Raw genomic sequence first — 26299 nt, 5'->3', positions numbered from 1 at the left:
CTGTGCACATTGTAAGATGAGCTATTGCCAGCAGGAGAGTGAGTTTGTGTGTGTGGTTTTTGGAGGGGGGTGTGTGTGTGGGGGGGGGTGGTGGTGAGAAAACCTGGATTAGTGCTGGAAATGACCCACCTTGATTATCATGCGCATTATAAAGAGAGGTTTCAAAGAGGGATGGGCTATTACCAGCAGGAGAGTGAGTTTGTATGTGTGTCTGGGGGGGGGGGGGAAGGGTGAGAAAACCTGGATTTGTGCTGGAAATGGCCCTCCTTGATGATCACTTTAGATAAGCTGTTACCAGCAGGAGAGTGGGGTGGGAGGAAGTTTTGTTTCATGGTCTCTGTGTGTATATAATGTCTTCTGCAGTTTCCACGATATGCTATGCATCCGATGAAGTGAGCTATAGCTCACGAAAGCTCATGCTCAAATAAACTGGTTAGTCTCTAAGGTGCCACAAGTACTTCTTTTCTTTTTTCTTTTTACGAATACAGACTAACACGGCTGTTACTCTGAAATCTGTTGTTACTGTTGTTGATAAAGTCCAGTCACATTTGCTAAGAAGACAAAACAAGACAAACACACACAAAAGGGGAGAGACGAGACCAGCAAAGAGAGAAAATGCAGCTTCTGTCTCTGGCACTGACCCTCACTTGCAATTTCACTGCTGGAGAAACACAAGCCCAGAAACACATGGTGGGACCTGGGCGCTGAGATCTGGCAACTTTTTCCCAGCAGCAGGCTGTTTAGGGCATTGCTTTAACTGGCACACCGCAGTGTTGCAAAATATGCAGTCTTGGCCGGCTAAGTCAGACTCTTGTTAGACAGAAGGAAAAAGGAGAGAAATAAGAAATTAAACATGAGGTAGATGTGATGCAGCAGGGAGGGGGGAGTGTTGATCTGGGAATGTGGCAGGGGAGTTTCACTGGGGATGGGAGACCTGAGAGCCTGTAACCTGAGCCAGGAGGGGGAGGGGGAGGTGACACCTCTGCCCAGGAATGTGGACAAAGGCAGCAGAAGGGAGCCTGCTGTGGGGGTTTGGTTTCAGTTTGGTGCTAGGTGGAGGAACGCAGGGAACCCCAGTGCTGGGGTCTAAGCTCCCTGCCCCCCAGAAGGACTTGACTGAGGGGTCCTGGTTGTACCCACAAGCTCTGTTTTAGACCGTGTTCCTATTGTCCAATAAACCTTCCGTTTTACTGGCTGGCTGAGAGTCACGGTGAATCCCAGGAAGCGGGGTGCAGGCCCCGGACTCCCCCACACTCCGTGACAGTAGGGAAGGAAAAGAACACATGGGGGCAGCCGGAGGGAGAGAGACACACTCAGAATCTCACATCCCAGGTGGTGTTTGGGATTCAGCTGGAGCCAGTGGAGGTGGTGATCCCATCAGAGTCCCTCTCTCTGGCCTGGTCTGGTCAGGACATCTCTCAGGATTGAGATGAGAAAGGTCTGGGATCCTAGGAGATGCTGGGGGTGGCAGGTATGATGGTGAAGCTCAGGCCAGTGGCCAATTTTTCTTCCCCAGAATCTTTCTTTAAGCACTCTGTCATGGGGTGCTCCACTCACCCCCTTGTTTGGCACCTCCTTCTGGTAACCCTGGGGATTAGCTCTTCAGCTAGGTCACTTTTGCCCCTTCTGGGGTACAGTCCTCCAATGTCTCTGTCCGTCCCACAGTGACCCAGGCAGTCTTTCCAGTTCACTCCACCAATGGTGCCTGTAACAGGCACCCCTATGTTCACCCCTTTCATAGGACTATGATAAATCTTGTACTAAGTATGCTCATGAGGTATCATTTGAAAACTCATAATTTGATGATTATTATTGTCCTGGTAAAATATGCATAGCAACGTTGTAAGTAAAGTTATAAGATTCTACTGTATGATGTTACTAAGACATATTCCAAATCTGGAGAGAGGTCACAAAATGGTTCTCCAATAACAAAAGGCAAGCCAATGCCTCAGTCAGGTATCAACAAAATCAAATGGAGAGAACTTGGGGAGTTTGCTCTCCCGTTCTATACAATTTTTTTCTCTCTCTCCCTTCCTCTTTACCCACAGCATCAACAACACCTGAAAAGCAAAGGAAGCAGCACTGGACTGGAGGGATTCTGACTGAAAGGAATTCAGCCAGTAAGACTGCTGGAATACGTGGTGAGAGAGACCTTTGCTTTGACTTCACTTAGCTTGTTAAATTATGCATTAGTTGCATTTTACTTTTATTTTCTTGTAACCAATTCTGACTTTTATGCCTCATTACTTGTAACCACTCCATGCACCAATTTGACCGAATCTGGCCCAAGAATTCTCCCTCTTCAGCTGTTGCTGCCTTGTTCTGTTATCTCAGTGCAGTGACATGGATATTAAAAACAAAATGCTGGGCAAAAGCTCTCTCACACACCTGGCAGCATTGCCAAGGATCCACAGATTCACAGGGTCTGGTCTATACCCAGCCTGTAACCAGTCTCCTGGCAGTGACCCCTTCAGCGTGCCAGGCCCCAAGGACCAACACAGTTCTACTGGGGCAGTCCCATGGCCTCCAAGGCTCCAAGACTGGACGATCCCTGTCTCTCTACATGGCTCCCTATAGTGAATCCAGCCCATCCAGACTCCTATAGGACTTTTGTACTGGGCCCCTTCAGAGCTCAGAGGTCTCAGTAAGTATTTATAGTGGCACAGGCAGCCTTTGCAAAACAAGAGAACCATTTATTGGTCACCAGGTATGCAGAATCTGAAAGTCTTTGGGTTAGAATGAGAGAGGTAGGCTGTCACCAGGCCCATCTTCGCCTGCCCTGTCTTTTTTGTCTCCCCATTCCAGCAGTGCTCTGTGTCTGCATACCCTGCTTTTCCTAACCTAACTCTGACACCTCTCCTTTTTGTTCTCCAGAAACAGCCATGTTATGCTCCCATGTTCAGCTGCCCCTGCAGCGCGGTGTTAATATTTAGTCATTGTGGTTTCCATTGTCTCTGTAGGGTTGACCATTCCAGTGTGTTGATTCCAGCCCAGAAAGTCCAAGCAGCTCTAGGTTTGAGATACCTACCTTCATCTCCCATGTCCCAGGGTGAAAATCAATTCTTTCCCTCAATGGACAGCGCTGCCAAAGTGATAGATACAGAATCATACAGATAGTTCATGAAAATATTACAGATAATTCCCACTTTGTCACATCTCTTTCCCCTTTGACATCAAACTGAGTGAGATCTCTTCAATCAGTGACCTGGGAATGTTCAAATCTCCTGCTACCTTGGGACTCAGATGCCTTCCAAGTTCAGGTAAAACCACAGATGTTTGCCATAGATGCCAAAAGCAATTTCCCATCCTCTTGGTAGCTTTTCTACCAGGCAATTTCAAGATCCTTACAGCACAGACTTTCATTACTCAAACATATCGTTTTCACAATACAATTCAGAGCAGTTTCATATCCTCCCTTGGGCCTTATCTTTTGGAAGACACTAGCAGGGTGCACATGGGGAGTTTTCATGGGCCTCCTGCCACCCCAATGCCTTGAGGGTTGAAACCAAGATGTGAACCTGCCACTACCCACTCCCACTCATCTTCCAGGGTGAAACCACCTTCCTCCATATGTCGGATGACTTGGCTGCAACCTTGGGGTGTCTTTATCCCTTGGTTGGGGTAGGGAGTGAGCCCTTGAGCATTTGGGAGGATCGGAGTAGGAAAAATGCTCAGAGGCGGAAAAATAAGCACCTGTAAACTGTTACTGAAAAAATTTAGGCACCAAGTGATTGTAGGCACTGCAGGGTTTGGCCGCAGTTGAGCAGGGTTTTGTGAATCCCAATGTGTCCTGATTCTGGGATTTTTTTGTAGGTACCTAAAGTGACAGGCACCTAAGTCCTCTAATGAAACCATCCAGTGGTAAGGAAGGGGAGCCACACATAGCCAATAACATCACTTAAGGAAGCGATTCACTAACTACAGCTCACATCAGGCAGCAAAACAGCAAGAGCAAATGAGCCCTACTGCAGGGCCCCAGGCTCTGCTAAAGCACAATGAACCAGCAAAGGGAAAAACCTTCTCTCAATCTTCAGGCTAGAAGCTCTGTGGGGCAGAGATTCTGCCTCATTGTGTGACTGGAATGGACTAAGCACACTGTGATGTTACCAAAACCAAACACTTACTGATCATGCCAAGGCTAAAATTCCCCACTCTGGCACTTCGAGTGCAAAAGGTGGGGGCTGGCATGAAAGACCCCCTAAGCTTATATTTTAACACCTTAGGTTAAAACTCCTCCAAGGTACAGAGTCCACTGCCTTGGACAGGTATCGCTGCCACCACCAAGTGCTTTACACAAAATATTCAGGGAAGGGTCACTTGGAATCCCTACCCCGCCAAAATATTCCCCCAAGTCCTTCACCCCCTTTCCTGGGGAGGCTTGAGAATAAAATATCAACCAGTTGCTCATCAAGGTGAGCACAGACAAACCCTTTATTTTAAGGACTCTGGAATCAAAGGATTCTTTAAAAAAAGTAAATTTTATTATAAGAACAAAATAAAGAACCACATCTGAAAAAATCATGATGCTAATAGATTTTACAGAGTGCTAGAATTTAACACACACAGAGAATTCCTCTCTGGTCTCAGCTTTGGTTACCAAAAGAAAAAGATGAAAAAATCCTATAAAAGCACAGAGAAAACACAAGCCCAACAAACAAATAGCCTAATCGCATCTATCTAAACCTTTTTTACCCTACTAACATTTCTGTTGTTTTAGATGGATTATTCCAGGCATGTTTTTAGGAGATTTTGTACCTGCTGGCTTCCTCTCAGTTCTGAGAGAGAAGACCCAGATCAAAACCAAAGACTGCTGAGAAAAGGAAACTGTTTCCCCTGATTTGAATGTATCTTTGATTTTCATTGGGTCTCTGCTCTCTGCCAACTCCTTCCTCATTTGTTTGTGGTTTTTTTCTAAGCATCTTCAGGGAAACAGTTAACCCTTTACAGGTAAAGCAATTCAGAAGAACAGCTAATAAGATCTTTATAGCTAAATGAATGGGCTGGTATACATAAAGGTTGCTACCTTTCCCCCTGTATTCATGACAGATCATCATGTGTGTGCATTTCTGCAGCCAAATTTACACTCGAAGTGTGGGAGCAGCAGTTTACTCCTGACAAACCTGGGAGAGGGGTCCTGTGACACTGACAGCTCATCTGAGTGAGTGTGTGGATGAGGAAATATCAAGCTAGTCTGTAGTTCTAGGGATGGAAGCCCCCTTACCTGCTGAGTCCTGCAGGGACACTTCCAAGCAGCTTCAGGGTCCTTGGGAAGCTCTCAGTTTTTCTAGCATCCACAGCCATCCCCTAGGGAGAGTTCCTGCTTTCTGTGAAACCTCCCTTTGCTGAGGCCATTTCGTCCATTCAGCACAGGAGATACAGAGCCAAGGAGTTTGACTCTGTCCTGTTCATTTGTGTCTTTTGTTAATTTACTGCATTTGTAACTGAATGGAATCGCTGCCCGTTTCTACGGCTCCCACCAGCTTCAGAAATGAAAGTAATAAGATAGCTGGGAAGTTATCGAAACAGGAATCCTTGCCACATGCTGAGTAAAGTGCAAGGATCAAAGTCCTCTTAAAGAAACATCCCCAGAAGACACGGTGAGTGACAGATTTGGAGCTGACCCACTCACTTTGGCAGGTGACACTCAGTTCTGCAGTTTCTCCTGCTTTCTGAGAATCAGTAAAATAAAAAGAAATTGCATGTAAAACCACCGTCCTCCAAGGCTTCCATCTCCTGGGGGTGAGGGAAAGGAAGTTTCACACTTACCTGCTTGTGAGGGGTGTGGCAGGGCTGGGCTCTGCACAGACTCTTAGCTACAGACCTAGGATAATTGATGAGTCTTCGTGTGCAACCAGAATACAACAGATTGTCTGAGCCCTGGGCCAGTCAAAATAGGGAAAGAACAGGTTAAAGAATATTTAGATAATTTAGATGTATTCAAGTAGGCAGGGCCCAACAAAATTAACCTTAGGCCTTGTCTACACTTACAAGTTGGAGCGCATTAAATCAGCCCCGGGTGCCATAACTCCTGAGGTGTCCACACTGGCAAGGCACATAGAGCCCCTGGGCTCTGCAGCTGAAGTGCTCCTGGTAATCCACCTCCATAAGAAGCATAATGTTTGATGCGCCCCCGCTGGAGCGCCGCGGTGCCAGTGTGGATGCCCTGGTATATTAGTGCGCTCTGACCGGCTCCAGGATGTGTCCCACAATGCCTCTTCTAGACACTCTGGTCATCGGTTCGAACTCTACTGCCCTGCCCTCAGGTGACCAACTGTCAGACCCGCCCTTTACATTCTCTGGGAATTTTGAAAATCCCCTTCCTGTTTGCTCAGCAAGGCATGGAGTGCTCTCAGCGAATCTTTCCAGGTGACCATGCCTCCACGCGCCAGGCGATCCCCAGTATGGAGCAATGGCGAGGTGCCGGACCTAATCAGCATTTGAGGAGAGGAGGCTGTCCAGTCCGAGCTGTGCTCCAGCGATAGGAATTACGATACCTATGGGCAGATGTCAAGAGACATGATGGAAAAGGGCCATGACCAGGACACACTGCAGTGCAGGGTTAAAGTGAAGGAGCTGCGGAATGCCTATCACAAAGCGCTGGAGGCAAACCGCCACTCCGGTGCTGCTCCCACGACCTGCTGGTTCTACAAACAGCTGGATGCAATACTTGGGGGCAACCCCACCTCCACTCTGAAGACCACCATGGACACTTCAGAGGCCATGCCAGCCCAGAGTGCAACGAACCAGGAGGAGAAAAGCGGGAGCAAGGGTGCTGAGGAGGATGGGGGCCCAGAGCCAGAGGATGGCCCGGCATCCCTAGATGCATGCAGCCAGGAGCTGTTTTCAAGCCCGGACGAAGGTAGCCAGTCACAGCAGATGGTGCTTGGGGAAGAACAAACAGCAACGGAGGCACCCAGTAAGTGGCTTTTATTTTGAGAAGGGAGTTGTTGGGTGTGGGCTGTTGGGGACAGGTGGGTTGCAGAAAGAAGGCTTGGGGCTGCATGCATGCCTAAATGCGGAATAGGGCGTTGATGTGCTCTCTCACATTGCAGTAATCAGCCTCGGTGATCTCATTGAAGGTCTCAAACAGAAGCTGGGCAATCCGCTTGCCCAGGTTCCTTAGCAGAGCAACCGTGCTCCTTGTCCTAGTAAGGGTAACATACCCATGCCACTGTGCCATGAGTGGTGGGGGGACCAGTGCTGCACACAGGCAAGCTGCATATGGGCCAGGGCGGAAGCTGCATTGTTTCAGAAGACCCTCCCTTGCTTCCCAGGTCACCCTCAGCAGCGAGATATCTTCCAGGACGAACCCAGCCTTCGGAAAATGTGGGAAAAGTGTTGAGTATAGGGGCCCCCTGCAGCTGTTGGCTCTCCCCAAGAAACAGGACCCCAGGGGACAATACGGCCCTGGAACAATCAGTCCCCCCTGCCCCTGTGGTTACTCACCATTTCGGGGCCCTTGTGGGTTATGTGTGCTCGCCTTGGGACAGGCAGTTTGTGCAATTGTGTGAGCTGTGCTTGTGTTTAAGGTCAGCCAAATCATTGCTCTGTCCAGTGTTAACAGTGCTGCCTCTGTAAAATGTTGCATTTTGGCTTTACGGCTGCAACCTTGAGATCCCAGCCGTCCTTGTTATCAACGGCCGAACGGCTGCACAGTCTCAGGAAGCAGCCGTGAAGAACCAAGGACCTTCTGCATGAAGTCATGCATCAGTCTCTTACTGAAAATGAAAAAGTACAGGAGTGGCGGGAGACCGAAAGGAGGGTCTGGCAGGAGAATGCGGATTGCCGGCAACAAGCCATGAAGCGGCCCTTAAGCATCATGGAGCACCAAGCGGACTCAATGCAGGCACTCGTAGCACTGCATGGAGCAGATCTGCGCCTGCCCCCCCCTTCCCCCACAGCCCCTGTCCCAAAACTCTTTCCCTTGCGCACCCATGTCACCACCAACCCACTTTCCACAACATCCGGCTTCTTATCTCCATCAGCTGCCTCCGTCACCTTTACCTTCACCGTCCATCCATTCAAACGCCAACCCTTACCCACTGCACTCAACCCCCATCCCCATGCAGTTTAGCCAGCCTGAAGTGCACCACACAGACAGGAAGGCTGAATATGATACCGGGACATATGCAAATCTGGGATTGTTCCGTTTCCCACCCCGCGCCCTTCCCTCCTCCCACACAGTACAGATGTGTCATGCCGTGTTTGTTTCTCCAGCAGTTGTGTTTCTTTTCAATAAATGATTTTTTTGGTTTTGGAAACATTCTTTATTGCATTAATTAAAAGCAAGCATAGCCCAGGAAAGTAACAGGTACTGCTAGTCAGTGCATCATACGTAGCAAACACAGATGCCTACTAGGTTTGGAACCACTGCACTCCCGTGCAGGGCACCAGACATTACTGGCTTTCAGCATCGAATTGCTGCCTCAAGGCATCCCTAATCCTTGCGGCCCCGCACTGTGCCCCTCTAATAGCCCTGGTGTCTAGCTGTTCAAATTCAGCCACCAGGCACTGAACCTCAGTGGTCCACGCCGGAGTGAAGCTTTCACCCTTCCCTTCACAAATGTTATGGAGGGTACAGCACGCGGCGATAACCATAGGGATGTTGTCATTGGCCAGGTCCAGCTTCCCATATAGACATCACCAGCAGGCCTATAAACAGTCAAAATCACACTCAACAGTCATTCTGCACTAACTCAACCTGTTGTTGCATCGCTCCTTGCTGCTGTGAGGGCTCCCTGTGTATGGTTTCATGAGCCATGGCATTAAAGGGTAGGCTGGGTCTCCAAGGATCACATTTAGACTTCCCCTATGGAGATCTTCTGGTCCAGGAAGAAAGTCCCCGCTTGCAGCTTCCTGAACAGGCCCGTGTTCCAAAAGATGAATGCCTCATGCACCTTTCCAGACCAGCCTGCGTTAATGTCCGTGAAATGCCCACGGTAATCCACAAGTGCCTGGAGAACCATCAAGAAATACCCCTTCTGATTAATGTACTCGGAGGCTGGGTGTCTGGTGCCAGAATTGGAATATGCGTGCCATCTATCGCCCCTCCGCAATTAAGGAAGCCCATTTGTGCAAACCCATCCACAATGTCATGCATATTGCTCAGAGTCACGGATCTTCTGAGCAGGATGTGATTAATGGCCCTGCACACTTGCATCAACATGACTCCAACAGTAGACTTGCCCACTCCGAACTGGTTAGCGACCAATCTGGAGTAGCCAGCTTCCAGATTGCGATCACCACACGGCTTCTCCACTGGCAGGGCAGCTCTCAATCTCTTGTCTTTGCTCTGCAGGATGGGGGCGAGCTCAGCACACAGTCCCATGAGAGTGGCTTTCCTCATCCGAAAGTTCTGCAGCCACTGCTTGTCATCCCAAACTTGCATGACGATGTGATGCCACCACTCGGTGCTTGTTTCCTGAGCCCAAAAGCAGCATTCCATGGTGATCAGCATGTCCGTGAATGCCACAAGCAATCTCGTGTCGTATGTGTTATGCGTGTCGACCTCTTCGTCGGACTCCTCACTGACACTTTGTAGTTTAAGGAGTAACTCGACTGCCATTCATGACGTGCTGGCGAGACCCATCAGCATATTCCTGAACTGTTTGGGATCCATTCCAAGACAGAGCTCTCTGTACAAAAAATGTGGAAAGATGGCGCCAAATGCAGAAGGAAGCGAATGGACTGCTGGGATGCGAAGCGATGCACAATGGGGCATTGGGACAGGACCCAGGATGCCACCTGCCTCAGGTGGGCAGGACCCACCTGCCTCAGCGTCAGAATGGGAAGATCTGCTCTCTGGGATAGATGCCCATAATGCACCGCTCTGAAAGCCACCGCAAGTGCCGTAAATGTGGCCACGCCCCTGCGGTTGGAGCTGACAGTGTGAACAGACGGCAGCGCTTTCCCTGCTGCTGCCTCTGAGGGCAGGTTTAACTCCAGGCGCCCTACAGCTGCAAGTGTAGATGTAGCCTTAGATTACTTAAGGAACTAGCTGAATCGATCTCTGAACAATTAACAATTATCTTCAAGAACTTATGGAGGATGGATGGGGTCCCAGAGAACTGGAGAAAGGCAAACATCATATCTATCTTTAAAAAGGGGAACAAGGACAACCCAGGGAATTATAGACCAGTCAGCTAACTTTAGTACCCAGAAAGATAATGGAGTAAATAATCAATCAATTTGTAAGCACCTAGAAGAAAATAAATGGATAAGTTTCAGAGTAACAGCCGTGTTAGTCTGTATTCGCAAAAAGAAAAGGAGTACTTGTGGCACCTTAGAGACTAACCAATTTATTTGAGCATAAGCTTTCGTGAGCTACAGCTCACTTCATCGGATGTTCACAAAAGCTTATGCTCAAATAAATTGGTTAGTCTCTAAGGTGCCACAAGTACTCCTTTTCTTTTTGCGAATACAGACTAACACGGCTGCTACTCTGAAAGGTCTCTGAAGGAAATCATAGGGGAGATGGAGTCCCAGGGATTCTAGGGATGCACATCACTAGTGAGCTGCAGGAGCTACTGTTGCCAGGAGAAGGAAACAGGAGGATGAACTGTCCCAGGCACTTTCAGAAGAATGCTGTGCAGAGTAGGGTACTGGCTTGAGCAGAGAGACACCATTCCCTGGGCCCCTTGGGCAGATTGGAAATGAGAAAGTGGCTGGAAGAGAGAAGGTGGCTATTCCTCCCTGGAGAGGGAAGATCCTTGATGAATGCTGCCGGGTACCAGGAAATACGGATGGATATCAAGTGCTTGTAGAGCCTGCATCTTGGGCAAGCCTCCTAATGGGTTTCAGCCAGCCAATGTACTGACAAATGCCATGAAAGGAAGAATACCAGTGAGTCTTCTAAACTCAAGTGCGAAGGCTGAGGGGTTGTATCCTCGAATTAGAGTTGCTGAGGTACACCGGCCTGAGGAAGTGATTCCTCAGGTGGAGATGATCTTTGAAAAGAATGAAGATGAGCTGCGGGTGACAAGAAGAGAGAATGAGGAACAAATTGCCAGTTGCAGTTCAAGCAGAGCTCCAAGAGTTGATTCTGTCACAGATGGTTACTTAGGGCTTGTCTATACTACCACTTACTTTGGTGTAATTTACGTCGCTCAGGGGTGTGAATAAGCCACCCCCCTGAACAATGTAAGTTACTTCGATCTAAGCACCAGCGTGGACAGCACTGTATTGGTGGGAGAGTTTTTCCCACCGACACAGCTACAGCCTCTCATAGAGGTGGAGCTTTAGGCCCACATGAGAGCTCTCTCCCATCGGCATAGAGTGTCTTTACTAGACACAGAGCTTCTAGTGTAGACTAGCCCTTAAGCATGTTGCTAGAGAAGCATCAAAAAATCTTTTCTAAGGATGAGCTGACCAATTTGGGTCAAAGGTCACCATGACAGGCTGAAGACAACCTGTGAAGTTGCTCTCAGCACAACTCAAGACACAGCCCAAAGTAGGAAGAGGATTTCTGATCACAAGACCAGTGGGGCTCTCGTCAGACCTGCTGACCGTGTCCTAGTTCGTAACCGTAGACACCGGGGATGTAATAAAATACAGGACAAGGGGAGTCAAATCTCCTCATTGTACTTGCTCACAACAACCCCGATCTGCCAGTTTACACCATCCGGCCTGAATGAGGAGGTCCTGAGAGAGTAGTGCCTAGGGACCAGCTAAAACATTGCACTCTTAGTCCGATTAGGGACCATAGGAGGCACAGATCAGCATGCCCCGAGGAGACTGATACCAGTGTGAGTGTGGTTCAAGTCACATAAACTGAATCCCGAGGGGAACAGAGTAGAGCAAACCCAAACCCTGATGAAAATGGCCAGATCCCTCAAATTGACCCAGTGTTACTCGGGGATAGGGAATAGAAAATATGGGTAATAAACCACTCGTGTTAAGATGGTTCCAGGGAACTAAGAACGGTGAACCACCCGTTAAATTTACAGATGATTATGATTGGTTTTATGCATTGTATTAGTGAATGTTATCATGTATAAGATAAAGAATGGACATAGAATGTTAAATATGTTAAATGTTTATATATATAAAATGCTTGTAAATGTTGTTAATGTGGGACCTGGATGTGCTGGTGTGGACATTCTGGATGTGGCAGAAAGGGGGAATGTACAGGGGTTGTTGGCCCTGTACTGAAACTTAGTGGAGGTTTGGCACTCTCCTGAAAGAAAGGGGAAAGGCTGAAGAGAAATTAAGATCCTAAGACTGGCAGTCCCCAGGGCCAATGGGGAGAGGCCAAGGCTCCAGATCAACCTGATTGACAGGGCAGGCAGGCCAATGAAGGAGTCGGGAGCCAAGAGGACCATCCTCCATGTGACCTGGAGCTGCCTGACCTAATCCTTCACAATTAGCTACCCCTGGATCAGAGGGTGCCAGAGAGGAGAGACAGCAAATTGTGACAGATTGTTGCTGCCCTGTCGTAATTTGCTACTATGGGACCAGAGGATGGGAATGGTAAAAAATTGTGACAGGTGTACCCCCAGTTGTTATAATTTACTATCCTTGGAGCAATTAGAAAGGAGGGAGGTGTAGCAAATTGTGACAGGACACCATGGAAGTTAGTAACTGCTCCTGGTAGCAAAATATGCTTGACTTTGCCAACATGGAATTTAGTATCAGTTGTGCAAGTCTGTCTGTATTGCCGATCTGCAGAATCCCTTCACTGTATGCAAGGACAGTTCAGGGACTAAATGTTCTCCAGAATACACTGTCTGAAGGCCAGGAGAATTTGGCCAATGCTTGCCCTAGAAAGCAAAGGGAGGTTCAAAATGGGAGGGGCTTTGAATCCTTAGTGTTCTGTAGCATTTACAATGGCAGGAATTTCCAAAACTTCCATAACCCTGACTGCCTACATAAGCTTTGTGATATTCCTGCCTCTCCTGAAGAAGCAGAAAAATCTTCTCAGTGCACTTTTAGCTCACTGGTGAATGTGAGATATGCATCCGTCTCTGGTCCCGAGCCACAGAGTATATTCAGCTTTTACACCTCTCTACTCATTGTCCGCCCTCCTTCCTTCACCACCTGCTCCTTTCTCCTGCTGTTAAACAGGGTCATACAGATTGTAATTGGGTCACAAATGACACAGGAGAAAGTTCAGTTACAGTGTTTCTTTACACTAGGTGGGGAGACTGGGTGGGGTCAGATCAGTCGGGTAAATTATTTACCAGGCACTGGGAGAAATAGCAGCGGGTGAAGATCTCGTGTCCTCCTGCTTGGCAATCAGGGTATTTCCACACTGGGGAGTAACCTGCATGTCACTGAGCGGCTAACATGTATAAACACAGTGTGGAGTGGACATCCCCGTTTAATCACCAGGTTTAAAAGCCTGGTTCTGCCCTTGTAGAGGGAGGAGAGTTTGGGGGCAAACAGTCTGAGGTGACTGGATTTTGCCCCGACATCTCTCTGCTGCCATGCATGATACTGAGCCACTGGCAATCACATGGGAGGGCCCCACATGGGACCCAGCTGATGTCAGTTGGGGTTTTAACCATTCACTCAGTGGGAGCGGGATGGGGGCTCACAGGTTTGAAGCATCGAGCTGAGGAGTATTGCTTCCCCCTCCCAGCATCAGGAACAGACAGACCACGTGGGGGGATCATGAGGCTGGATCTGCCAAGGACAGAAGGGAACAGGCTAAGATAAGAGAAGGGTGGAACACTGGCAGGGGGCACAAGGGGTGGGTAGGTGGCAGCAGGAGAGGGGGCCATTAGGGCAGCGTGAGAGCTTGCCCCACGAGAGGTTCTGTACCCTTATCCCTGTCCCCTGTGTGAGCCAGGATCTGCCACTATTATTACCTTGTTCAATGTTAGATGAAGTTTTCTAACTTTTCTTCCTTCTCTTTTTAAGAATGAAACTTCCCAAGAGCCAGACAGTTAATGTCTCCCGGGCCATCACAAGCAACCGTTGACCTGATAAGGGAATGTTTTATGGTGCTACCCGTATTATTTATTGCTGTAAAGTCTGAAGGTTACAACAATTGCTGCCTCCAGAGACAAGGAGCCTTTCAACACAAACTGGTGTGAAGAAAAGTTACCAAATATGGAGGTGACTCATGTCCCCCTGCCCAGATCTGCTCTCACAGGAAACTTCTGCATCAGGGTTCCCTGCTCCCATGTGAATGGTCTCAGAGGTCTCTGTGGCACTCCCCCCTTCCCCCTGCAGAATGTGCTCCATGGATCCTACAGCAGATGGTGCGAGGAATGGATGGGCCAGAGCTGGGGACACCCATCGTCCTTCCCTCAACCTAGTGGAGATTCATTGGAAAAGGCAATATCACCTGGGGCTGTATGATATTTTCTGCACCTTCCCATTCATGGTGGGGATCCCCCTTTATGGGGTTCCCCAGAGGCAGCTGTGATCACAGGGGACTTCCTGCTAGTGATGCTCCCTAGGAGCTGTGTTTCCAAGGAATGGCCATGGGCACTGCGTGGGGCTTAGGTCCTCCTGACTTCTTGCTGGTCCCTCAGCACCAGCCAGTTTTGGGGCAAGTCTCTGGCTCAGTCTGTGGGAGAGCAGCCCCCACCCACTGACAGAGCTGTGTGAAGGGTATTCCTGTATGGGAGCCCCATGGAGACTTTCTCCAGCCGCAACCCCTCCGGCAGGTGTTACCACAGCAGGGGTGTGATCCCTCCTGCTCTAGTCAGGTTCCTATACTGCACCCATCCCTGTGCACTCTGCAACCTTGAAATTTATATATTTAGTCTTTCATTAATTTTGGAAGAGTTTAAAAAAAGAAAGAAATCAACCTTATGGAAAAGTACAATACAAATGTTCGCAGCAATAATTTGTACAAACGATTCTGGGGAAATGCAGGGGAGATATTGAGGTATCAAACCCAGAAATCAAAGCAGCTAGAAGGACAATGATCCTTCAAAAAGGTTTCTGCTACAGAGAGGTAGGTGGCTGGGCATTGGCTCACACCGGGCTTTCACCACTAGGGCACTGGTACAGTCGGTTAGTAATAGCACAGGACAATGATACACGGACAATGTCTGGTGACCTGTGTGAAGTGAGCTGTTGGGTCTTCGTCTATTTCATAGGGAACTGGAGCCCACATCACCTCATCCACCCTCACAATCGGCACCGACGCAGATGCTGTTTGGAGTCTCAGCAGAGAGGTGAAACAACCACTGGACAGGGAGACAGGTTTCAGAGGGGTAGCCGTGCTAGTCTGTATCAGAAAAAAAACCCGAGGAGTCCTTGTGGCACCTTAGAAACTAACAAATTTATTTGGGCATAAGCTTTCGTGGGTTATGACCCACTTCATCAGATGCATGGAGTGAAAAGTACAGTAGGCAGATATAAATATACAGGTTTCAGAGTAACAGCCGTGTTAGTCTGTATTCGCAAAAAGAAAAGGAGGACTTGTGGCACCTTAGAGACTAACCAATTTATTTGAGCATGAGCTTTCGTGAGCTACAGCTCACTTCATCGGATGCATACTGTGGAAATCGCAGAAGACATTATATACACAGACACCATGAAACAATACCTCCTCCCACCCCACTCTCCTGCTGGTAATAGCTTATCTAAAGTGATCATCAAGTTGGGCCATTTCCAGCACAAATCCAGGTTTTCTCACCCTCCGCCCCCCCACAAACAAACTCACTCTCTTGCTGGTAATAGCCCATCCAAAGTGACCACTGTCTTCACAATGCGTATGATAATCAAGGTGGGCCATTTCTTGCAGAAATCCAGGTTCTCTCACCCCCTCACCCCCCTCCAAAAACCGCACACACAAACTCACTCTCCTGCTGGTAATAGCCTATCCAAATGGACACAAATCAGATGTCAAGAATTATAACATTCATAAACCAGTCGGAGAACACTTCAATCTCTCTGGTCACGCAATCAGAGACATGAAGGTCGCTATCTTACAACAAAAAAACTTCAAATCCAGAGTCCAGCGAGAAACTGCTGAATTGGAATTCATTTGCAAATTGGATACTATTAATTTAGGCTTAAATAGAGACTGGGAGTGGCTAAGTCATTATGCAAGGTAGCCTATTTCCCCTTGTTTTTTCCTCCCCCTCCCCAGACGTTCTGGTTAAACTTGGATTTATGCTGGAAGTGGCCCACCTTGATTGTCATGCACAGTGTGGGGAGAGTGGTCAGTTTGGATGAGCTATTGCCAGCAGGAGAGTGAGTTTGTGTGTGTGGGGAGGGGGTGAGAAAACCTGTATTTGTGCTGGAAATGGCCCACCTTGATTATCATGCACATTGTAGGGGGAGTGGTCACTTCGGATGAGCTATTACCAGCAGGAGAGTGAGTTTGTGTGAGTATGGGGGTGGGGGAGTGAGAAAACCTGGATTTGTGCTGGAAATGGCCCACTTTGATTTTCATGCAGGTTGTAAGGAGAGTGGTCACTTTGGATAGGCTATTACCAGCAGGAGAGTGAGTTTGTGTGTGTGGTTTTTGGAGGGGGGTGAGGGGGCCAGCCAACCAGGAGTCTGTCTGTGGGGATTGATTCAGTCGGCCTCTCTCCCACCAGAGCCAGCACTCGGCATAAGCAGACTAAGCAATTGCTTAGGGCCCCGAGCAGCTCAGGGGGCCTGATTTGTGGAAATAATGCAGTTAGAATTCGCAGGGCTGGGTAAGGGCCACCCCCCGCCACACACACACTATTCCTGCTTAGGACCTCCAACTGGGTAGCCCCAGCTCTGTTTGCAGCTTTTCCTATCAGCATTTATTGCTATCGGCTATTGTGATATTTTATCAACTTTCTCTCACTTTTCACAGCTCAGCTCACAATTCGGGTGGTTGTGTGGCCCAATGATCACAACATTCCACAGTGAGGGAATTCAGCATTTTCCAAGATCCCACAGAATTCAGGAGGTTTGTTGCATGCAGCCAGGCATCATCTTATTTTTTGTCTCCCTGCCCTGCTGGGACCTGTTTCTAGGGGAAGAGCAGAGAAGCCAGGGCCCAGGAAAGAGAATCTGGGCCAGGCTATCTGAATAACAGCAGGAGTGGAGGCCCAGTGAGTTGGCTGGCCCCCTGGAGAGCATAGAGCAAATCTCTGTCCCCCAAATAATCACTGGTTAATTTTACATCAGGGAACTGGAATGAATTAACATGGCCACTGAGTCTAGGGGCTGCTGCAGCAGGATTTGGTCCCATTCTTTACACAGGGCTAAAGTAATTACAGAGATTCGTAGCGCACAGGACAAACAGCCTGCAGAACTGGCCGTCACCAGGCAACCTGCAGAACTGAGGCTGCTGGCACCGAAGCTGCCCTCTCACTAGCCCTGTGGGTGTGTCAGAGGAATTTGATCTTTGTGCCATAACCATCCTGTGGGGCAGATCCAGTCAGTCATGTTCCAGCCTCGATCCTTCTTTCACTTTTGAAGCTGGTGGATGTGCCAAGAGAGGACGGGGCTTCCATACAAATAAAATGCATTAACTGAATGAAAAGCTCAGGGACAGGCTGGAGTTAACCCCTGTGGCTCCCTGACCCCTCTGGCAGGATGGGTGTCACAGCCTGGGAAAGGGAACCAGTCACTGGGAGCAGGAGCTCTGCCTAGGGAGAATGGCTCTGGGTGGTAGCAAAGCAGGGAGCCCCCCGGAGAGACTGGAACGGCTCAGAAACGACTCCACAGGACACCGCAGGTAGGGGGTCACTCACTGCAACCTCAGCTGAATTGCTCCCTGGATAGTTCCAGGCTGATTACTCAGACGAGCTGCTGCTATCAAAAGGCCTTGTTCCTGGGATTTGGGGGATAAACTGTCACTTTCCTACTGGGAACGCAGCTGTGGCTGTAGAAATGCTCACACAGATTCAGAGACCTGCTCAATCCCTTCTCCACTGCCAGGTTTGCGTTTGTTTGCTGTTCTGCTCCATTTACTGACAGCCAGGGGTAGGCACCGATCGCCGGCTGTAATGTTCCCGTGGGGTGCTGTTGGGAGTGTGCGGGTGTTTTCATCTTCAGCTCACTAATGGGACACTCCAGAGTGAGAGTGTGAAAGATGGAAGGGAAACACCTGGGGCCAGATTGGGTGCAAGTGGTGCAGCAAGGGGGAGATTTTCTAAACCTCCTAAGGGATTTAGGAGCATAATCCCATTCCCTGTTGACCCTAACTCCTCTGTGTTTGTAAAAATCTCCCCCTCCGAGTGTCAGTTGCACCTGTCTGTGCCCAGGAGGCCCTTGGAATCCTGGGGAGGGGGGGGCCTCACCCCACGGGAGAGCTGGTGAGGCTGCTGTTGCTCTTAGGGGGGTTTCTGGCAGGCCAGGGGCAGCTTTACCTCTCACTGGTGCTCTATCAGCAGCTGTCACTGAATGCAGATGCCCAGTGAGTGACACACACTGTGACCCGCCAGCCCTGCTCTCACCTACTTCCTCCCCAGTGTGGTTGCTCGTTGGGCCATGCCAGCCCCTGCAGCCATCCTGGCCTAAGGCAGGTTACAGCCACTTCACCACATCACAGTCCAGACCCAGCCAGAGCTTCCATCGGTGTAACGTGGTGTGAGCCCCATGTGGAAGCCCACTGCCCTTTACAGCAAAGAAGCCTCTTGCAGATGCTGGGGGCCATACAGGCCTAGGGACATGTTTCCAAAAGAGCTCAGCTCTGAACTGCTCTCTGTGTGACAGGGCAGGTTTCTGCGGCTCTGAGCAGTTGCAGTTGGGAGGGAAGGGCGGGCAGTGACACAACCCCTTACTGGTCTGGATTGTACCCCAAACTATCAAAGACACTGCAGAAAAGGGTCACAAAAATTATTTGTGGGCTGGAGCAAACACTTCACAGTAGGAGACTGAAGGAGATCAATCTGTTAAGTTTAGCAAAGAGAAGATTGAGAGGTGACTTTCTGTCATGGATTCACAAAGCCTGGTCTGTGCCCTGGCCTTCAGCCAGTCCCATAGGAGTGACCTTTTATTGTGCTGGAACCCACGATCCACACAATTCCACATTACTATGAGGAGGACCAGAGCTAATGAGGTCAATTCAATCAGGGTGGATGTGGTCCACTCCCAACAGTTGATGAGAAGGTGAGAATACCAAAAGAGGGAAAACTACTTCTTGTAGTGAGCTAGCCACTCCCAGTCTCTCTTCAGACCCAGTCTGATAGTGTCAAGTTTGCATATGAATTCCAGCTATGCAGTTTCACGCTAACTGTCTGTAAGCGAGGACTGGCCTTCCACCCAAGGTCTGTGAGAGTGAGGGATTATCTTCCTGGATAGGTTGTAGATCCCTGATGATGTGTTGGAGAGGCTTTAGCTGGGTGCTGTAGGTGATGGCCAGTGGTGCTCTGTTACTTTCCTTGTTGGGTCTGTCCTGTAGTAGGTGACTTCTGGATACCCGTCTGGCTCTGTCAATCTGTTTCTTCACTTCCCCTGGTGGGTATTGTAGTTTTAAGAACGCTTGATAGAGATCCTGTAGGTGTTTGTCTCTGTCTGAGGGATTGGAGCAAATGCGGTTGTATCTTAGGGCTTGGCTGTAGACAATGGATCGTGTGATGTGTTCTGGATGAAAACTGGAGGCCTGTAGGTAAGTATAGCAGTCAGTAGGTTTCCGGTATAGGGTAGTGTTTATGTGACTGTTTGCATGGTAGTGTCCAGGAAATGGATCTCTTGTGTGGACTGGTCCAGGCTGAGGTTGATGGTGGGGTGGAAATTGTTTAAGTCCCGGTGGAATTCTTCAAGGGCCTCCTTCCCATGGGTCCAGATGATGAAGATGTCATCAATGTAGCGTAAGTAGAGGAGGGGCACTTGGGGACAAGAGCTGAGGAAGTGTTGTTCTAAGTCAGCCATAAAAATGTTGGCATACTGTGAGGCCATGTGGGTACCCATCGCAGTGCGGCTGACTTGAAGGTATAAATCGTCCCCAAATCTGAAATGGTTGTGGGTGAGGACAAAGTCGCAAAGCTCAGCCACCAGGTGTGCCATGACATCATTGGAGATACTGTTCCTGATGGCTTGTAGTCCACCTTTGTGTGGAATGTTGGTGTAGAGAGCTTCTACATCCATAGTGGCCAGGATGGTGTTTTCTGAAAGATCACCAATGGATTGTAGTTTCCTCAGGAAGTCAGTGGAGTCTCGAAGATAGCTAGGAGTACTGGTAGCGTAGGGCCTGAGGAGAGAGTCCAAATAGCCAGACAATCCTGCTGTCAGGGTGCCGATGCTTGAGATGATGGGATGGCCAGGATTCCCAGTTTAATGGATCTTGGGTAGCAGATAGAATACCCCTGGGCTCTAGGGGTATTCTATTCGTATTCTATTCTATTCTATTCTATTCTATCCCATTCGTAATCCAACCTATTCATGATGACCACAGCACCTCCTTTGTCAGCCTCCTTGATTATAATCTGTTCTCACCTTTTCATCAACTGTTGGGAGTGGACCACATCTGCCCTGATTGAATTGACCTCATTAGCACTGGTCCTCCGCATAGTAATGTAACACACCCATTTCTGCATGTGTATATATATCTGCCCACTGAAGTTTCCACTTCATGCATCTGACGAAGTGGGCTCCAGCCCACGAAAGCTTATGCACAAATAAATTTATTAGTCTTTAAGGTGCCACAGGACTCCTCATTGTTTCCATTGCTATGTGTTGATTCCAGCCCAGGGACTCTGAGTGGCTCTACATCTCAGATATCTGGCCTGTTCAGCCTAGTCCCAGCGAGAGAAGCAATTCTTTTCCCCAAAGCAGTAGTGATGCCAAGGGTTTCAGTAGAGAGTCCTACTGATAGTTCATACAAATATTTCAGTAAACTTCCCCATCTGTCACACCTTCATGGAGAAAATACAGGGTACTAAGATTCTCTTTAATATAGGGTAGAAAGGCATAACAAGAACCAATGGCTGGAAGATAAAACTGGACAAATTCAAATTAGAAATAAGGCACAGAATTGTAACACTGAGGGTGATTAATCATTGGAACAAACTACCCAGGGAAGTAGTGAATTGTCCGTCTCTTGCTGTCTTCAGATCAAGGATAAGTGACTTCCTGGAAGATGCTTTAGTCAAACACAAGTTTGGGCTGAATACAGGGGTAAATGGGTGAGAGTGTTTGGCCCATGGCACAGATCAGACTAGATGATCTAATGGCCCCTCTGACCTTAGTCTATGAATATTGGAAAGTGTGCTAATGTAAACGTAACTGATCCATGGACCAGAGCTATGAAAGTCAGACAACTGTGGCACTGTCTCTGCATCCCACTCACTCACCGTCTGGTTTGTTATTTCTCTTGTTCCCCAGACCAAGCTACGATGACGGGGAAGGTTCCCTCGTTCTACCCCAGCTCCACAGTGAGCTCTGCTCTGCCCGGCTACATCGCTCTCTGCCTCACTCTACAGGTTCACAGGCTGGTGTCAGGTAGGAGCTCCGGCCTCCTCGCTGGGAGGCTGCTGTTGGTATTGCTGGTCACCAGCGTCCATCTCACATCACTGATGTCTCTTACAAACCACATCTGCTCAGCTTGCCAACAACCAGCTACATGGAGAAAACACAGGGCACAGCTGAGTCCCCAGTAACCATGGTTACTACCTACACACCATCATGTCAGGCCTTGACGCTACATCCCTCCTACTGCTCTGGCTGATTTCTGGCAGTTTCAAAAACACAGAACACGGTGAGCACCACTACAGGGCTCGCAAACTATTTAAAAAGACACTTCCAATTCCTAGACACTGCACCGCCAGACCGTGTACATCACAAATCAGACTCTTCAGCCAGGAAGGAGTCCTGAATCCTAGACTCTCCAGTTTAGAAGTAACAACCCACGTCATTCATGCTGCACTAGGTACATCTGACTGGGGCTCAGAGCTAGACCTCATCTCACAGTGAGGATGTGAGGATATTTGCTGGCTTTTTCATCCTGTGCCTTCCGTGAACCCCTTATAGTGATCCACTCCATCCCCAGGGCTGCCTCCACAGCTACTCGGGCATTTCAGTTCCCTCCTACTGTGGTTTCCATCCTGCTAATTTAACCAGCTCTCTCTGAATGCTGAGTCTCTGCACCGAGACACCCCACCCCCCACATTCTGTGCAATTCCACAGTGACCGGCTCTCTGTTTCCTTCACTTTTTTATCTGCCTCCTTCTCCCCTCCATTATCTAGCCTCTGACTTTACCTTTGAAGCCATCACCTGTGTAGTGATGATCTGTTTTCATCTCTTTACACCTTGCCGCCCTTTACACCACCCCTCCTGCAGATGAGGAGGCCCCTGTGTTGGAGCAGCACGAAAAGGCCTGGGTGTATCAGAGACCCAGGCCCCCAGCACCATTATCCCCAGGGCGCCAATGAGACACGTTGAGCCCCATTCAGAGATAATAGGGACAGTGTCTAGCACACACGTGAACTCTGCGTGGCAGATATTGCAACCACACGTGACTTTTGGGGACTGTCGAATTCACTTTATGAATGTTCTGTGTATTTTTGTGTCCCTTTTATCCATGGCCTCTATCCATGTTATATGTACCTGTGTGGGCTGGGGATTGTAATCTACGCCATGGGGGAGGGTTACCCCACCTCCTTCAGGAGCTACAAACCCTGGGGGGCAATTACGTGTGGGACAGGGAGCAGCTCCAGAGAAGTACCAGCCCTAGGGAGAGTTGCATAAACTGGGTTAGACAAGGCAGGGCTGGCCTTAGGGGTGGGCGAGCTGGGTGACCACCCAAGGCGTCTGGAGCAGGGGTGTCCTGTCTCTCCTCCCCCCGCTGCTCCGCCTCCATCTGCAGCCGCTGCTGCTCCTGGTTGGAGGTGCCCCTGGCCGAGCTGCTCCTGGGAGCCTCGTGTCTGCTGTGCAGAGTGGGGTCGGGGGGGGGGGGGGCTGATGTTAGGGCGCCCGCACCCCCCTGACCTTGTAACCAGTCTCACTGAGCTGGGGTTGGTGGACGAGAGTCTGTGCTGCTGCCGCTGGGTCACAAGTGGGAGCTGCTGGCCGCTGCTGCTGTCTGAACAAGTCTTCAGCCTTAAAGAGACAGTGCGCTGTCGCTCACACTCCCCCAACATACACTCTGTCTCTCTCTCTCATACGCACACACTCTGTCTCTCACACTCTCTCAGCACACACAAACTCTCCCCCCAACACACACTTGTACTACTGTTGTTGTTGTTGTTAATTCTTGGTACTTCCTGTCAAAATGCACAATGCACATATATTCCCTGTCATTTTATTCTTTCAAAGTTCCTTAAGGATAACAGTGCTGTTATTATTATTATTATTATTTGACTGGTCTGTGCATTTCATAATCTTATTTCTCTCTTATGCTTAAATTTAAATCTTCGAATAGTGAGTTCTAAAATGCCTAACCTGTCCTGGCTGGAGTAATTCTCATTAGTACTTTTATTACCATATTGTGCTTTGCCATTCATTATTGAAAGTGGTACAGTCAAATAATAGTATCCTTTTAAAACATAAATTTAGCTTGTACTCACCTTAGCAGTGCCAGTTTAACAACAACAACAAAAGCTAAACACATAACTTTAGCCATTGTGCAGAAGGTCACTTATTTTCAAATGGCATTTTTAGTTATATCTGTAAAATAACTTAAAATTCATGTGAAAATAAATGCGCGTCCAAGTCTGATACTAATAGTAAGGATGGAGTCAAATGTTAGTGAGTCATGTATATGATTGTGATAGGTAAACATGAATGCCAAAATTATTAGAAAAATAAATTCCCATTGGAAATAAAAGAGAAAAAAAACTTTTTTAAAATTAAGTAAATACTTTTTTAGTGAAGTGAAAAACAATTGACTAGAATAGAGTAGATAATGGCAGTAAAAGAGATTGTGTCTGTTAGCAAAAGTAAGCAGATTTTATTTATTTTTACTTATCTCTACTAAAGATAGAGTACAAAGTATCACACTTGTGTTTCTTATATCTGTGTTAAAGCTCCAGAACTGATATCTCAAGGCTTGGGATTGGGGATATTTTGCTGTATTATCTCCTGATTGTTCTAAATTTACATATAAACTTAAAAAGGGGCTTTAATTGGAGTTTGTATATATTTTTCTTTCTTTTTATATGTAACCTTTCGGCCAGGTGGAGTCGGCAGCAACCAGGGCCTGGGTCAATATCTAGGGGTTCCTCTTCAACAACCCAGAACTGGCTCGAGCCCCCACTCAGTAACCTGGGGAAATTACACACCACCCTTGGTTTCAGAGTGGTAGCCATGTTAGTCTGAATCGGCAAAAACAACGAGGAGTACTTGTGGCACCTTAGAGACTAACGCCTCTGAAAGACACCACTTCCCCACTCACAAGCACAGAATCTGAGCGTAGAAAAGAAACTTAATGAAAGGAGGGGGGAAGTCAGCTGACATTAATTAGGGAAAATGCCACAAGCAGGATTCCTAATCATAAAACTGTGAGCAGGACACTCACCCCAGAGTGTGTGGGGCAGTGTCTTCAACCTCTTGTTCTTGAGTTCTACAACCAAAAGTTCCTTTTCTGTGCCCTTCTCAGCTCCCTCACCCCCACCCCACTCACAGTGGTTGTCCTTGGTCAGTGAGGAACCACGGATCAGAGGTGCATCTGTGTGGGTTCACCTCCCACCCAGGGAAGAAGGCACCTGGCTTGATCTACCATCTGAGCCCTTGCTCTGGCTAGTTACCCCACCAGCCCCCCTTCCTCTCACTGATCACCTTCTGTCACCTGTGTCTGCTGTGACCTTGGCAGGTCAGTCTGTTGAGGTTCTATCCAGCTCTTAGTGACTGTCAGCTCTGAGGTTGGGCAGAAATGCTGTCCCCCCAGAAATGATTATCAGCTCTTTTAAACACTAAATAACAAAAGGCTCCTAATGGAACCTATTTAGCATGATCTCTGAATGGTGGGGAGGAACAAGTTAAACCAGACATGGGGCCCTTAAGGAGCATCATACCTCCTTGATAAAACACCTGTCCCTACTCCTGCTCTGTTTTTACAGGAAGGTCTGGCATTCCAGCCTCTGGCTTAGCGAGGTCCTTTCAGCTCAGGGTGACTCCTCATTTGGGATAAGTTAAGCACAGTTCTGCTCCCTTCTACTCAGACAATAAAGACAACAACATTGATAACAGCATTCACTACCCCTGCATTCAGATTTAATAATTTTATTAAGATAATGTTGAAATAAGAAACGGTATAGAGTTCAAGCATAGAAGTTTCTGGTTGTCAGGGGATAAGGTACAGATTATCAAAGGGTGTAAAATTCGATTTAGGAGCTGGTGGAGCAAGGATCACATAATAATCTGCAATCACCCCGACTGGGGGAAAAGTTTAACCGGTCAGGGTACAGACATCGAGGTATGGGGTAAGTTATCCACACAACGGCTATGTTCAGTATGCAGGGTATAGTGAGTGAATACGGGGGTGGGGATGGGTCTACCCTCATTTGGTGGGGTTTAATGTTCAGTGGGTTTACGTTTCCAAGTGATTTGTAACCCAACACCAGCCACAGTTGATCACCTGGAGATACACAGCTCCTGTCTGCTAGATATTTACACAGAGTAGGTGTGTTCATGTAAATACAGTTTGCTCCTCAAGTCTCTCCTCCTTTCAGCTAGCTGTCAGGGGAGAGTTCATTCAGACCCTGCTTACCTCTAGGAATTAGATACAGTGCTCCTGTCAGCTAATTACTAAGTTATATAAAAAAACAAACCCCAGAGTTTTCAGGTACCTAAGTAGTCCCTGGAATCACAGTTAAAGCTGCCCCCCACTCCCCAAAATCAGAAATGGCACCTTGGTGAGCCAGGAGTGGCCCAAGGGGCTGCAGGCTCTGGCAAGATGCAGCCCCTGTGTGATAGTGTAAAGCCTGCCAGGCACCACGAGTCACAGCAGCAGCAGTAAGGGTAGCATTATACCATATATTACGCCACCCTTACTTCTGCGCTGCTGCTGGCGGCGCTGTTGTCTTCAGAGCTAGGCATCTGACCAGCTAGCCAGTGCCAGGGCTGAGCTCCAGCATCTCTTTCAATATAAATTAAGCACTGGAGGGAGGCAGTGGGGCAAGGAGGTGATGGGGAAGTGGGAAAACTGTGGGTGCTAAGAGTGATGGGGGGAGGCACCAAAATACAAGTTTGCCCAGGGCACCATTTTCCCTAAGGCCAGCCCTGAAACCAGGTCCAGAAGCCCAAGAGACCAAAGATTTTAAGTTTAAAAGCTGGATTTGAACTGACCAGAGACCCAAGATCTTGGGCTACAAAGTGACATGACCTGTTAACCAAGGAGGCAACCTTTACAGAAAGGTTTGAAAGACTTTGAACCCTACCAGTGAGTCCCATGTGCCAGATGAGAATCCTTTGGGACAAGTGTAACATGTGTTCAGACCTTTGATTGATTTATGGTAACTTTTCTCTGTCAGG

The 26299-nt window shown here is 48.4% G+C and overlaps 2 protein-coding genes across 2 annotated transcripts in view; one reads left to right on the top strand and one right to left on the bottom strand.

Moving 5' to 3' along the window:
- LOC141998859 (butyrophilin subfamily 1 member A1-like) overlaps positions 1 to 5565 on the bottom strand; it is a 46800-nt gene extending 41235 nt beyond the window's left edge. The window contains exons 1-2 of the mRNA XM_074971832.1: positions 5222 to 5565; positions 3029 to 3082 (exon numbers count right to left, since the gene is read on the bottom strand). Of these exons, the coding sequence (XP_074827933.1) occupies positions 3029 to 3041 (13 nt within the window). The 5' untranslated portion in view covers positions 3042 to 3082; positions 5222 to 5565. The remainder of the gene's footprint in view (positions 1 to 3028; positions 3083 to 5221) is intronic.
- Positions 5566 to 17352: 11787 nt separating this feature from the next.
- Positions 17353 to 26299, top strand: part of LOC141998858 (butyrophilin subfamily 1 member A1-like) — a 55899-nt gene continuing 46952 nt past the window's right edge. Inside the window, exons 1-2 of the mRNA XM_074971831.1 lie at positions 17353 to 17623; positions 21214 to 21330. Coding sequence (XP_074827932.1) covers positions 21225 to 21330 — 106 coding nt within the window. The 5' untranslated portion in view covers positions 17353 to 17623; positions 21214 to 21224. The remainder of the gene's footprint in view (positions 17624 to 21213; positions 21331 to 26299) is intronic.

This window comes from Natator depressus, chromosome 14 (genome assembly GCF_965152275.1).
Source record: "Natator depressus isolate rNatDep1 chromosome 14, rNatDep2.hap1, whole genome shotgun sequence".
Lineage (NCBI taxonomy): Eukaryota > Metazoa > Chordata > Testudines > Cheloniidae > Natator > Natator depressus.
This window is presented reverse-complemented; position numbering and strand designations above follow the sequence as displayed.